The sequence below is a fragment of the Pomacea canaliculata genome, linkage group LG3 (genome assembly GCF_003073045.1).
Source record: "Pomacea canaliculata isolate SZHN2017 linkage group LG3, ASM307304v1, whole genome shotgun sequence".
Lineage (NCBI taxonomy): Eukaryota > Metazoa > Mollusca > Gastropoda > Architaenioglossa > Ampullariidae > Pomacea > Pomacea canaliculata.
In genome coordinates, this window is record NC_037592.1 from 17,971,919 (window position 1) to 17,986,806 (window position 14,888).

Consider the following 14,888-nt stretch of genomic DNA (forward strand, 5'->3'; position numbering starts at 1 on the left):
TGAGCACGTGCGAGGGCGAAAGGGTGTGAATGATGGACGTTTCCTGAATGCGTGCCTTTTAGATGTAAAAAAAAAAAAAAGAAAAAAGAAAAAGAGGTGTGACTGGAGAGGGAGAGGGGAGTCAGCGATGAGAGATTGGGGGAGAGGGCAAAAGGGAGAGGAGGGACACTGGAGGCTGAATTGTTGAGAGGGGGATTGTGTTTTGAGTTTTGGAAGTGAGAAGTCACTTCATGCCGAGACAGTGTACTTGAATAGGGAGAAGAGATTTGGAGTTTGATTGCCCTCACCACTCGGTTACACAATGTAAACTAATTTCACTAATACCGGTATAAGAAACTTTTAAAAAATGACCACCTTCGCTCCCCCCCCCCCTTGTAGGCACGTCGCGCCCCCTCCCCAGCCAAGGGAAAGGGGGGGGGGGGCGCGCCCCACAGTTTGAGAACCGCTGAGCTAAAGGTTTGGCGTAAGATACCAATAACTTCCACTGCTGTGTATTCTTTTGGTGGGAGGGGATTTTAAAAATTTTCATCACGCAATATTTCATACAGTCTGCAATCAACCAAAGTATCCATTGCAAAGAAAAATTATAATATAACAAAAACCTTTGTTAGATTGCTGCAAAGCTTTGAACCTAGTTTAAAAATGGCCTCCACTGTAATTCATCATTGAAAAATTCTCTTTTATTTTTGTACTTGAATGAAACAAATCTTGGTCTCAAAAAAAAAAAAAAAAAATAACCCCCAAAAAAACCCAACCAAACAAAAAAACCTCGACAACAAACAAAACAAAGCAATCAAACAAACAAACAAACGAAAAACAAAGTAACCCAGCTAAAACCCGTAAATTTTAAAGAAAAGAAATATGAAAAATCTACATTTCATGTAAGTCTCATTCAGTTTAGTTTCTTTCATTATATATAATATAAATGACAGTAACTTATAAATGATCTAACTCAAACGACAAACAAAAATAGTAGGTGGGAGAGAATTAGATGTCAATATATTACCGACAGAAATTACTTAATATGCAGTATAAAGTCTCGAAAGCTTTTCCAAATGCAAGTAAAAGCATGGCGTCTCCCTTTCACAGTACATCGTGTACCGACAGCTCTATACTTCTCTCTGTCACAGGCTCTAGCAAACCATCATGGTTAGTCGGAACTGACTTTCTTATCAGAAACCTCATATTAACAATTTTACTTCACAGTGAAAATTCAATAACAACTGTCACAAATATTCATTTGTTGTCACAAATATTCATTTGTTGTCACAAATATTCATTTGTGAAATTAAATACCTCTTCAACTCTGTTTGTCGACTTTTTTGTCTTTTCTCAAGCATGATGTTAAAAGTATACAGAAAGGGGTTAAGCACAGAGTTGAGCGGCAGAACCCAGACGACTATAGGCACATATGCTTCCACGGCAATAGGAATACCGCTGGAAGCCATGAATCCTAACAAGCTGATGGGGAACCAACAGATGAAGTCCGCAACTGCTATGGTGATCAATCTGCGAGCAATTGTCATGTCATTTGATTTCTTGGTACAATTAGAGGTGGACAACCTGTTAACGCGAACGGAACAAAAGATAAGCATCTGGCCAATAGCAATAACAACGAAGAGGACAGAATTAAAAATAATTGTAAGATTAAACGCGTAACTTTTGCCGCCAAAAACCTTACGTGTGATGGGAAGCGGTACACAGAACCCGTTCTGAGTATAGAATTCCCAATGTGACATCATAGGCAGCAAAGGAATGATGGAAATAAACAATCCCGCGGTCCACACCACACCCGAGGCAAGCGAAGCGGATTTCCTTGAAAAACGAAAGTTACTGAGAGGAAACTTGATGACCATAAGTCGGTCAAGTGTGATCATGCAGATGAGTAGAGGCGAGACCTCACAAGACAACAGCGACAAGAAGCCTGTCAGTTTGCACAGGGAGCTTTTCCTCCACAGCTCCTCGATCCACAGGTAGGAGCCCAAGAACAAACGGTCAACCACACCTATCATCGCCAGATAAACACCCATTAGAAAGTCGGCAACACAGAGGTTTGTCACGAAGACGTCGAAACCCAGAGACCTGGTGTTCTTACTCACAAATACGCGATACACGAAGCTACCCGAGTTTCCAGCGAGAGCCAGGGTAGCGAAGATCGCCAGGAACACGCGGTACACGTCTGAGCCCACGAGCGACTCGCAGGAGGAGATTTCGTCGGCCGGCGCCTCGCACACCTGCACATGCTGCAGGACGGGCAGAGTCTCCGGACAGCAGATTTTGTAGTTGTCTGCATACAGGTACTCCAGTTTGGGCAAATTCCTAAATGCTTGTTGAGGATAATAAGACACAGGGGATCCCCTCAAGTCCAGCGTGTGAAGCTTGGGAAGATAGAAGGCGTCTTCAACAACGCTCTGAATGTCACAGTAGGAGATGTTTAATGTTGTTAGGTTAGGGAACCTTTGTGGAAAGACGTTGTCTAACACCTGAATCTTTATACGAGAAAAGTCAACGCTCGTTATGTATGTAAAGATGAATGGGACGTCCTCGCCTACTGGGTACAAAGACACTAAGGGGTTTCCGGAGAGAGATAAGCTCTGAAGCTTACGGAAATTCCGTAAAAATTGGCTGTTAATTGCCTGGATGAGGTTGTCGCTGAGATCTAGACTTCTCAGGTTGATGAGGTTGACGGCCTGTAGAGAAGTGATGTTACAATTGGCTAGACTGAGGTGAACCAGCATCGTGCTGTTGCTCACGTCCCTCAATGTCAGGCCAGATGAGCGGGCGTCCAGAAAGCGGAGGTCGAGATGTTGACTCACAGGGAAGTAGTCTGTGCAGGTGAAAGACAGGCCGTGACACACACATGTGTCAGGACAAGTCAGGTTACACACCAGCTCGTCGTCTCCCTGCGGACACTGCGGCCAGCCGTCACACATGTGGTCAGCGTGCACACAGACGTGCGAGGCGCGACAGCGGTAGAAGCCGGGACAGGTGTAGGTGTCGCACGCCAACTCGTCCTCTTTCCCAGGACAGTCGTACACGCCGTTACACCGCAAGTATACTGGGAGACAGTAAAAGACGATCTCTGGGCATTGGAAGTGACTCTCAGGACACACAAATGGCAACGAGTGGTTCAAGGCGATCATCGTGATCTCTCCTGTAGGGCTGAGATCCATGATCGCTGGGGGTCGTGCGGTTGGACGTTTTGTTATCCCGCGCTGTAAGGTCAGGCAGCCTAGTTCATCCGTGCCGTCAACACATTGAATAACATCATCGCACACAACCTCCTCGGAAACACACTGAAAACAAAGACAGCTTCTGTTACATTAATGGTGTCGTGTGCGGACGTTTTGTCGACTGGACGTTTCGCCGCATTATGTCAGAGAGAGGGAGAGCTTACTTACTTCTCAAAGAATGAAAGTAACTACTAGATTACACAATAATTCTTTATTTCAAACAAATTTTACACACAGACTTCACAGACAGTTCACTTTGATTGTCACAGATTATGCGCAACAGATTTGAGAAAAAACATTGATACAATGGTGAGAGAAATGTGTGAGCTAACGGTTCACATGAGGAGGGATAGTGAGAGAGAGTTCACTGATACATTGATACAATGGCGAGAGAAATGTGTCAGCTAAGGGGCGTCACACACTTGACTTCGGCTAAAGGTCCCACGTGAAATGCCGAAATGAAGTGTCCCGCGCCGAAACGTCCGGCGGTGAAACGCCGGTCGGCAAAACGTCCGACTCCGAAACGTCCGGTGGCGAAACGTCCGATCGGCAAAACGTCCGGCTCCGAAACGTCTGGCTGCGAAACGTCCGTGTACCAATGGTGTATAAATCGGCAGCATCTTATCTTGCGACAAAGCAATTCTAATGTACATGAAAGTTCACTGTTAATAAAGACACCACTATTGTTAAAATACATATTTAAAAATGAACAAGCTTCGAATACCTCATCGTTTAGGTATTTTGGTTTCATTTACCTGTTGGTTGAGACACTTGAAGGGAGACGATGGTGGACAAGGAAGAAACTCACAGAAAGTCTCGTCACTGCCGTCGTTGCAGTCGAAACGATGATTACAGACAAGGGTGTAGGCAACTCGCTGGTACCCTCGGGTGCACGAGAAGTCAGGTGTCACAGACATGAGAGGCGTACCTTGGGACCGACGCGAGTCACGCATGTCAGTCCAACAGCTGCTACTGACGTCATAAGCGAAAAATGAGTGCGTCACGTGGTGTAACGGACACCGCACAAAGGCCGGTGACCACTGCAACGTAGCTCGAGGTTCGCTGATTTGTGGGAGAGTTTGTGGTTTTTGTAAGGAGAGTTCACAAAGAAAGTAGGTCCGGTCTTTCCCTGAAGAAGGTCTGTTATTTATTTTAATAGTCTTCGAGTGTACAGCAGAATAGCAGCCATTAGGTGCTTCAATTGTGAAAAGTCCAGGAAGAAAGTGAGCAAATACTCCATTTCGCCACATGAGTCCATGTCTGTAGCTACAGCGGGAAAAAGTCATGTTTAAGTAATGATTTGAATTAAGTTTCTCGAGTTTACAAAACGCTCAATTCTCACCTCTCCTGCAATCCTCTACCCGTCAACAACAATGCAGTTACGTTATGCAGAGTGACTCTCAAATAGGAGAACGGTCTTAATTAGCACTAGATACTAAAACTCAAAGTACAAAAGACAGTGTGTCACGACACCGCCGGTGCCTCTTGTTTTTTTGCTCTCTCCAACTCACCAGCGGGTCGGACAATTGCGCGTGCTTTCGTTCCAATTAAAGAATAATTCGCCTGTACGAGTCTGTCTGTTTACTGATCAAAATTACCAACCAAAAAAAAAAAAAAGATCCTAACTATAAAAGCAAAACGGTCTCTAACACCACAGTTTTTGCTTCAATCTCCACTTCTACAAAGTACAACGAACACCTCACACACTATAAACTCACTGTCTTGGCAGTCGTTTCTCCTTTCACATTAGTACATTCGATCTCTGATTAGCAAATCGCATTGTCTTGGCAAATGCGTTCACGTCTCCCTTTCCGCTCTCTAACTTTCTTCTTCTTCCACTCGCTAACGTTCTTCCTCTTCTATCTACTCTCTAACGTCCTCTTCTTCTCTCTATTCTCCAGCGTCCTTCTTCTTCTAAAAATGCCCTCTAACGTCCTTCTGCTTCCATATCCCTTCTCAACGTCCCTCTCCCGCTTACCTCACTATTTCTTTTTGACGTCACTATACGTCATTTGTCACGTTCTATTTAGAGAACGTCCATCATTCGCACGCTTTCATCTACACACGCGCCCAGTCCTAGCACTCTGACTAGATCCATGACAAAGTGAAAAGAGAGAACAGAGTAGTAGTGGACTATGTTTATGTGTAATGCTGACGAGAGGAGCTGCTTTAATGTACGGTTAAGAAGACTCAATGGTGGTTCAGTGTAGGATATACTTACAAGTGAAGAGAGCTCCACTGCTCTGTGGGTAAAGAGCGAGTCACCAAGCGTGATTGTTTTAACAAGTGCAGACAGCGTGCACTGAGTGAACGATTTATAATAGGGATGCAGAGGAAGAGGAATGAGTGTGTGTGTGTTTGTGTGTTGGTGGAGGGGGAGTGTATTGGTATTTTACGCCGAGCCAGCAGCTAAAGCTATATCACAAGAAGACAGCCAGCTCTGTAATCAGATGCTATACGCAGAGAAAAAACAGCGTACCGAGACGATATCTGAACCCAGGACAGTCAATCCTCACTGTCGCTAACCGTTGCGCCACCAGACCGCCATCAGGGAAAGAGAATTTCGGAAAAATAGGCACACATGCATCGACAGAAATTAAAAGCACAGCTTGCACTAAGACATTGAACGGACAGCTAGCACAAAGAACAAAGGAAAGAGCGACATTTCCCCTTCTCCTCTCTGTATTTTTGGTTTTATTTGGAGCAGCAGAAGTTGATCAGGGTAGCATGAGAATTAAGTAACCAAGAACGAACGTGCAGGCACGTGAGGGTGGGAGTAATCTTACGGTGCTTACAGAGCGAACTACAGACGACAGGCAACGTTAGATTCCTCACAGGTGATGCACAGGGAACCTTGCCTTTACCTGGCTGATGACTGCATTTCCTAATCAACATTGTGGACTCTAATTCCTAATTAACATTGTGACGCACACTGGATGGAAAACAGTTGGCATTGGTAGACCAAAAGTTTTTGTTGAATAAAATCAGTGATCAGCCAGTGTTAGTAATCTGTTAGTAGGTGACATTTCGTGACACTAAACAAAGGACGCTCGATTGTCATCAACAAACTTGCTTTCTGGTAAACATTTAAAATGAGAAGCATTCCTACACTTTTAGTGTGGGGGAGTAGGCTAAAGAATTTTGTGCAGAGCTTTGTAATTATAGACTTTGTTATTAGCTGTATCTTATTACTCTAATCATTAGCTATGCTATTGCAATAGACAAATTACAAATTTTGCCTCGTTATTTTGCCAGCCGCTCCTTCCTCCGCACTTTGTGGCAAAACGGACTTTTTCAGAAGATGCCCATGTTCATCTCGCCACCTTGTTCAACATTCGTGTCGGGTGTAAAATGAGTCGTTGGGTAAAGCATTCATTCTTAACACACTAACTCTCTTGATGTTGTCACCCTCCCGTCTTAAGGTGCTCGGAGGGGGACGAGACAGCGAGTCTAAACTGTTATTTCATCAAAGTATAAAGAAATAAAACGACAATACTAATATTCTGAATACTCATCACGTATCATTATCAATCAAGGCGAGTCTACAGAAATCCTTGTGTAATCTTGTCAAATATTGCGGATGCTTTAGAAAAAAAATCAGCTTCAAACTATAACTTCACGGAACATTGAAACAATTATTTTTTACAAAAATCTTAATTTTTCTCTTTAGCAAGTGTAGCATGATTTTAACATGTTTGATTTGAGTAAAATCATAAATAACAATTCATGAGGTTTTAGCTTTAATACTCACAGGTAGTTTACCGATTGGTAGTTTCTCTTTAGGCCAACGAGGACGTTTTCATTTGGACGATACGCAAGTAAATTGTAGAGGGCGTCCCATTTCTCAGGTGTGCTGGCAGATATCAACGCCATATCTCGAGACTCACACATCATGTCTGCCTCAGGCCAGGGCACCGGTGTGGGTGTCCTCACAAAGAGGACACATCCTTGTCCCATCCTCGCGAAGCCTTGACCACACACGTCACTGGTGTACGGACAGTCAGCCTCGTCCTCGCCGCCCACGCAGTCGGACTCCAGGTTACACGGGAAGTGTTGTCGGAAGTCGGACCAGTGAGGCACGGAGCAGTTCCACCTGTTGTCTGCCAGTCGGTCAGGTAAAGCGGACGTGTTGTGGAAGGAGAAAAGGAGTTTGAAACCAGAATGTGCATTTGTATCCCAGCTGTCAAGGTAAACATACAACATCGTGGCTTCAATAATACGAGGAGGTATCGTGTAGTTTGAACACACCTCCAAGAGCCTGTGTGATGGGCTGAGGGTCTCTTTGTACACCTGTACGACATCGCGTTGACAGTTAGATACTGAGCCGGCAAGATCCAAGTGAGAAAAACTTAACATGACCTTGTGTTGCTGTGGCACACGTATCTTAACCCAATCACTCATGAACGGAGGATACGGCGTTTGTCCATCCCACCTTGGTGTTTGGACGTATCCTACAAACAACACATGCTAAATCACTCACAGATAGATGCACGAAAACACACACACACATTGTCATAACCTATATTCCAATATCTCATGTAGCAACCAAACTTGTCATTATCTAGTATTGTAATACCTCATTATAGTCTAACATGTCATAGCTATCAAGGCTTTTTCTTGAAAAGGTAGCGAATCACATTTGCAGTGAAGGAACATCCAAGTATACAATGTTTCTAATTAAATTGAGTAACTATGGTGGAGATGTGCCGCTCCGTTGCAGACTAGGTATTTGACCCGACCCCTGTTCCGACCCCTGGATTGAACTCCTGCAGACTCTATACCTGTCTGGTAGTTGTGTGTGCGTGTGACTAACGTAAGTCTTGGTGACCAAACTGTTCAATGTGAGAGAGGACATGAGTACAGCTTTTTCTTTTGAAGTGATATATATATATATATATTACTTATAGCAGTATATACATAAATAAATAGAGATAAATATATACATTACTTACTAATAGCGGTATATAAATTATTAGGTGATAGCGCTATATATACAAACTACTTATTGATAGTGGTGTACATATACTACTTACTGATAGTGATTTATATATAAACACATGTATTGACTTACTGATAGTGGTATATATACACACTACTTACTGATAGTTGTCTGCAAATACTACTTACTGATTGTAGTGTGTATATATATATACTACTTACTGATAGCGGTATTAATATGTTACGGATTGCAGTAGATATAGGTATTACTTACTAACTGCGTGTGAGAAAGAGTCGGATGATAACGGGTAGTGAGTGAGTGTAGCGAGTGCGCAGTCATCGTCAGGCGGGTGTCGGTTTATGTTTGTGTGTCGGTGTGTACCGTCTTTTATCCGAGTGTCTTCTTCGAAAACCATGGTCGGTATAAACTGTAAATAAAGAGTGTGAAACTGCCTACCACCGCGTGACTGTGACAGGAAGATTGACTCCGTAGATTGGAGTACCCGTGAGTCGTTGACAACGACATAAGCGCACGAGTCTGGCAATAGTGTCGCTACACATAATGTGTCATTTAACTGTACTGAGATAGTGTGGTTAATCAAGGAAACGCTTAGTAACCAAGATACAAGATACAAGATACAAGACATCTTTATTGACTATGGTCGCAAGACACATAGAAATTTTTCTTTGTTGGGAGCTCAGAAAAAAAAAACAAAAAAAAAACCCACGCAGTCCTATCACGGGTGCATGTGCTTAAAACCTTCTGCTGCCGGGTGGTTGGAAATGTTAAGAGGTCGGGCTCGACATCAGTCTGCTGCTGCAGTCCGCTCGCTCAGTTTCAGAACTGTTGCACGGGCAAACAGACACGAGCCAGTGAAAAAAGGATAAACGAAGAGAACGTTCCAGACAAAAGTTAATCTGCACATCCCACAACTACTGACGCATCTTCACGCCTACAGCTGTTTAGTCGGTAGAACATTCAAACATTTCTTCATCATCCTGCTTTAATTCGCTTTTCTTGTACAACGACCGGTTATTAAAAAAAAAACATTTTACTGACCACTGTAGGCAGACACATGCGCTATTTCTAGATGAGGCATGGCCGATCTTGGAACCGCCGACATGTTCACACACACAGAGAATGAAGATTGGTTATTCTTGAAATAGGCTATGTATATTTCAGCAATGTTGGTGGGCACTACCAGACTACTTGCAGGATAACTGCACAAGCTAACCGCTTTTCCGACAAATGATGGGAAGATTATGAGTTTAACGAAGGGACAAAAATCACGGAGTTCGCTGCAGATGTCAATTCTGATTATAAAATCACTTTTCACTGTCAGGGAGAGCACGCAAACCATCGTCTTATTCGTAGGGACTGAGGTGTCGAGAGTGAACCGCAGACCGCTTGCAAAGAATGATTCGCTGCCATGTTGTTTCAAACAAACTTCTACAAAATTTGACGAGAGATGAACAAAATGATCAAAATTTCTTTTGAGAGGTATACTATTTATGTCTGTGACCGCGATCGTAGAAGACGCATTCACCCCCGTGACGCCGCTGGGAAAATTATTCTCTGCTGTTGATGTGTAACCACTACGTTCATAGGATGCACTTTGTGCTGTTTCTGTGAGTTCACTAGTGTACAGGTCTTGTCCCGTTACAAGACTGGACACTGGTGCTGTGTGATGAACGCTCCTGTCATGGGGTCGAGAGATCACGTGACTGAAAACACGGGACGACCCGGGAACAATGGCGCTGACTGTTGCCACGGCCATGACAACTGTCCACAGCATTTTTTTTTTCACATCATCCCGACTAACAACAGAATGTGGTTCGTAACGTTTGATGCTAAGTCTTTCAGAACTTACAGCGGCTCCGAGGTTCTCAAATCCCGGCATTTTATAGCCTGTAGCTGCAGTTGATCAATGGCCACTCCCTGGGGGCTGGAAGTCGTAAGGAACCCAAGAAAACAGCAGGCAGCCGTTTTATAGCCAATAGCAAGTGGAAATTAATCTTACCTCCTACAGGAGATCGTTCAAACTTTACCAGAAAATAAAACGATGTCGCACGTAAAACAAGCAGCAAAAGGGAAAGAACAACTCTTTTTAGACCAATTTAAAGTAGTAATTTGTAATATATTTTACAAAGCTAATTTAAAAATAGTAATTGACAGAATGCTTAAAAAGAAAACTGAAAAATAATTATCTTACTTACACTGTACATTTTAAAAGGAAAACCGCTTTTAAAATAAAACCCTGATAAGTTCGTTTTCTGTTTTTTTTTTTTCGTTGGAAAGTGTCATACGATAAAGTAAATGTTCAGTTTTAAAAATCACAAGAAACTCAGAAAGAACTTTTAAGGGGAGAGCAAAGATTGTCACACATAAAATTAAGCACACTGACTGAATAGGGGAAAAAACAACAACAGAAGTTTTAGAAAAATATATATAAGAGGAATACAAATTTAAATTAAATATGTCGCGAAAATGTTCAGTTATATATTTTTTAAAAACAAATAAAAATATTTTAACCAATTTTTAAAATAATTAGTAAAATATTCACGAGAAAACTTAAAGTCGAGACCTTATAAAATACACAAGAAAAGTGTCTTTAGGGTATCAGCTACAATAATCAAGCAGACACAGACAAGAGTAGTGGCAGCGTGTGAAGAGAGAAGGTGGCGGATGGCTCTGGTCTTATTTTCAGAAGACAGACTGACAGACAGCATCAAGGGTGAGGTCTGCAGTAACGAAGAATTCGAGATTTCGGACGGACGTGGTGAAGGTGATGCTGGTGTCACCCACCTTGACGTACTTGGGTGAACTGATGAACAATGAACGTTTTCTTCTCAAACAGAAGAGGGCACTCGTATTATCCTCGTTAAGTTTTAGGTTTGTTTTGTGCTATCCAGTCTTTGATGTGACTAATACAGGCTTCACTGGTGTAAAAAGTAGACTCAATCAGCGGGTAGAGCAGTATAGCTGCATGTCATCAGCATATGATTGATGAGAAACATAATGAGATTCTGAAAAAATTCAAACAATATTTGTTTTAGGCTGATACTGATGCTAACGGAAAGAAAGATCTTTATCTCAAGGTAATCAACATCTCCAAGTCATTCGTGAGGTGATAAAGATACTAGACCGAAAGTCTTTCTGCACCATACTGATTGCTGATTGCTGCGTTACCACTAGAAGATTCCCGAAGCGAACATGAGAAAGACCGGTGTCCTGAGCATTGCTCGGCATATAGTGCTTCTGCTCGTCCTGCGAGCTGTCACAAAGTCAAGAGCCACCAAGCAGCGTGACATGAGCACTCCAGCCACTCCCATAATGCACTGTGGTAGCTGCGATGACAATGTGTCCACATTAGCGATGGTCGACGAACAGGAGTTAACTCCGACACAGAGCTCGCTGGGGTCCGTCTCTGATGAGGACATCTCACCTCCCAACTCCGAGTACACAGCAAACCCACCACACAAGTTTATTGTAGATGATGTTCAGCTTGTGTGGAACGAGACTACAAGCCCTCCATACATCAGTACGTCATCCGACCATGTAGTTATGACAACAGAAGACCTTTTGCCATGTTTTCTGAAATACACCGAGCTCAGCGTAAACAGAAGTGAAGGACATCTGGAGCTGCACTACAACGGCTCAGCAAATCCACTTCATCCCTGTGCTATAGTATTTTATGTACCTTTGAGGTCCTCCCTGAAACTGTATAACTGGACGGTCCGACCCTGTTCAGATGTTATGATCTACGTAAGGAGAGGGATATATCGTAAGTACGTGTTAGACAGCTGTGAACCACGGACGGAAATGCCGTTGGACATAAACTCTTATACAATGGAAGTTTTCTGGAAACGTCCATCAGAAGCAGGATTCTCTATAAGTCTTAGCTTTTCCTCCATCTCTGACGGAAGAGTTAAGTTAATATACACATCTAAAAACTACGGTACGTATACAACAAGATTCCTGACGAAACGTTTGTCGTTATTATATTATATTGACAGAGATAAACATCTCAGTTTCTGTCTGCGTTTGTTCTTTGTGTAATTTGTTTCTCATTTTAAATTAATAACACAGCAGTTAAAAATCCAATACTGTTGTCACATACTACAATTTAAAACTTAACTGCTATCCGAACATTTCGTCTTAACCAAATGCAACATCACTGAAAACAAAACAGACACCGAACATTTCAGATGCATGTCGTGTGTATAGAAATCGCTGATTCTGGCTCACTCACAACTTTTCCACGTAGCCCATAAGTGGGTCAAACGGGCAACATTCCTGAATTATCTAGAACTCTTTTTTATATACACAAAATAACGAAATCGATATTAATGGGTTTTGAATCTTACTTTTGTTAGTTTATTACAATAGATCACAATTAGCAATATTTACACATTTTCACTTAATAACTTTTGTAGACTTTTAAAGGAAATTTTCATTTTGTGTCTCTTTTAGGGAACTGAGAGTTCCACGATCTCAAAAAGACCCCACAGAAATATTTCCGGGAATTCGTTTTATGTAATTATGTTTCGAGGGCTTTACTCAATCAAAGGTTAAAGCTTTGCTTCCCAACGGATGAGTTCACCCTAGTGAAGCAGCTTGGGCACATTCCAAAGGGTCATACACATTTCCATCTATCCTCCAAATTCCTGAACATAAAGGATTTTTACTTTTGTTTTTAAAACGTAGGGACAGATGTTTCACGACTATGTGGAAAAAGCTGCGCTATGTATGAGAAAACGAGTAAATATAAATGAACATATAAGACGATAATGGTTTCATATGGAGTGCAAAGACTACAGTAGACTAGTTTGTAGAACCCTGCCGAAATTCCGTGCCGCGATGATGATGATGATGATCTCTGAAATATCTTTAGCTTCATCATCAATTATTGAAAATAGTCGTCTTGTCTTCTTCTGAAATGAAGTGCAGGACAGAGTGTGCTAAAATCTGGTCATATGGAGGCTGTTCACTTTTTCTTCGTTTTTAGTGATTGAAATATATCTAAATAAATGTCTTTTCAGCTTTGCAGCTAACAGTCTGCTTTGGCAGGCAATAATGTCGCTACTCCTGCAGCAGTTAAACTGAACGTGTCTTTGGCTTATATCAGTGATGCCCAACCTTTTTCGGCCTGCGGGCCATATCTATTTCGGACAGCCGTGTCGCGGGCCACTTCACCGCAAAAATACAAAAAGGAAAAACAAAATAGAGCAGATACCATTTTTTATTAGAAACAAGTTGTACTTACCACTAATTATGTAGTAATTAGTGGGATATTTGAAGTTGTTTACCCGAAACCAACTTCTGAATGTCCGGCCTCATCGTAGAGACACCAAGTCAGAGCACTGAATCGAAATGTTCGTCCATCGAAAAAAAGATTGAGAGACGCCCCTACGTGGGGATAAATACTTCTTCCTTTTTTTTCGTTTTTTTAAGGTCTTCTTTTATTACTAACATGCCGATTTCCTGCACTGTGGGCAGAAGTTTCGTGGGCCGGATGCGAATTTGCTTTTCCCGAAGAATTGTTGTATAGCGACCTCATCCGAGCCTTCGGATTGGCCGCTAGCTCACGTGACTTACTCTCTAACCCAATACAGCTTTGCACATACACATATCGCACTGTTTTGGGTTGTCTGTTCATAAAAGAGTCTGATGGTGACGAGCGACTGCTACGCTTCAATAAAGGTGAAATTGCACATTCACTGGGGTGTAGCTGTGTATGAAACACGCAGGCTAATAAATTTTACGGAAGATGCCAATATTCATGCGGTGTAGATTGTCGTAGTTAGCGATAAACATCGTCGATGATTTTATTTTTAAATCATTTACGTTGTAGGGTACTATAACTGTAACCATCTACCAAAACAAAGAAAAATGACGGCAAAAGATCCTCTTATCTCAAGTGAGACTAGTGAACCCCAATATTTGAGACTGTCTGCTTTCTCCCTTGACTCCGCTTTCTGTTGCTGGGTCATCAACTTTGAATTTTCTGTGTTGATTTCCATACCATACACTGATGATTCTTTTTCAACACACTTAACATGAGCAATCAGTTCTTGTTCTTCATCTGTTAACCCATGTACTTCAGAGTTTATGATAACTGTGTGTGCTGTTAAATAACATTCCATCCCGCATAGGAAATATTAAATAACAATATGTACTTCAACGTGCATGTTAAGATCGGTTTCTCTCCACCCCCACCTCCCCCCCAGAAGAAGTCTGGCAGGTTCTCAAGTTCTAGTATGGTCAATAATCACCTGTTTGGATGAACAATGCAACAGTTAATGGCTGCCAAAAGCTATTTTGTTTTTGAATCTTTTCAAAAGAAACAGCTTTTTTTGTAGTCTATATTGTTCAAGCATTCCTACTATTCTTGCAGAACTTGCAGCATCATGATAAACTTCTTAAACAGAGACTCACAAACTCAATAAACAACTGATGTCCAAGTTTTATTTTTTTGTTTTGCGGTGACCACTGGTTCTGTCTACACAGAACAAGTGGTACTCCTCTATGTAAGTTATAAAAATAATTTCTTAGCAATAAAAAGTGAAATATTTTTAAACTGAGAATTTTAAAGCCCACACTAACCTGAGCTCATAATAGCAAATTCGCAAAAGACAACAGTCTAGCTAAAAGCACACAGAAATGGCTTCTGCATTCCAAATTGGCTTCTTGACATAACACTAATCAGTTCTGTT

At 42.0% G+C, this 14,888-nt stretch overlaps 1 protein-coding gene across 1 annotated transcript; it reads right to left on the reverse strand.

The window, feature by feature from the left end:
- Nucleotides 1–356: 356 nt before the first annotated feature.
- On the reverse strand, nucleotides 357–13,493 carry LOC112559913 (G-protein coupled receptor GRL101-like). The gene is made up of 4 exons (XM_025231404.1): nucleotides 13,439–13,493; nucleotides 6,985–7,684; nucleotides 3,989–4,499; nucleotides 357–3,296 (listed from the first exon to the last, which is right to left on the reverse strand). Exons 2-4 carry the CDS (start codon nucleotides 7,632–7,634, stop codon nucleotides 1,257–1,259), a joined length of 3,201 nt encoding a protein of 1,066 aa, XP_025087189.1. The 5' UTR covers nucleotides 7,635–7,684; nucleotides 13,439–13,493; the 3' UTR covers nucleotides 357–1,256.
- Between the last annotated feature and the right edge of the window lie 1,395 nt (nucleotides 13,494–14,888).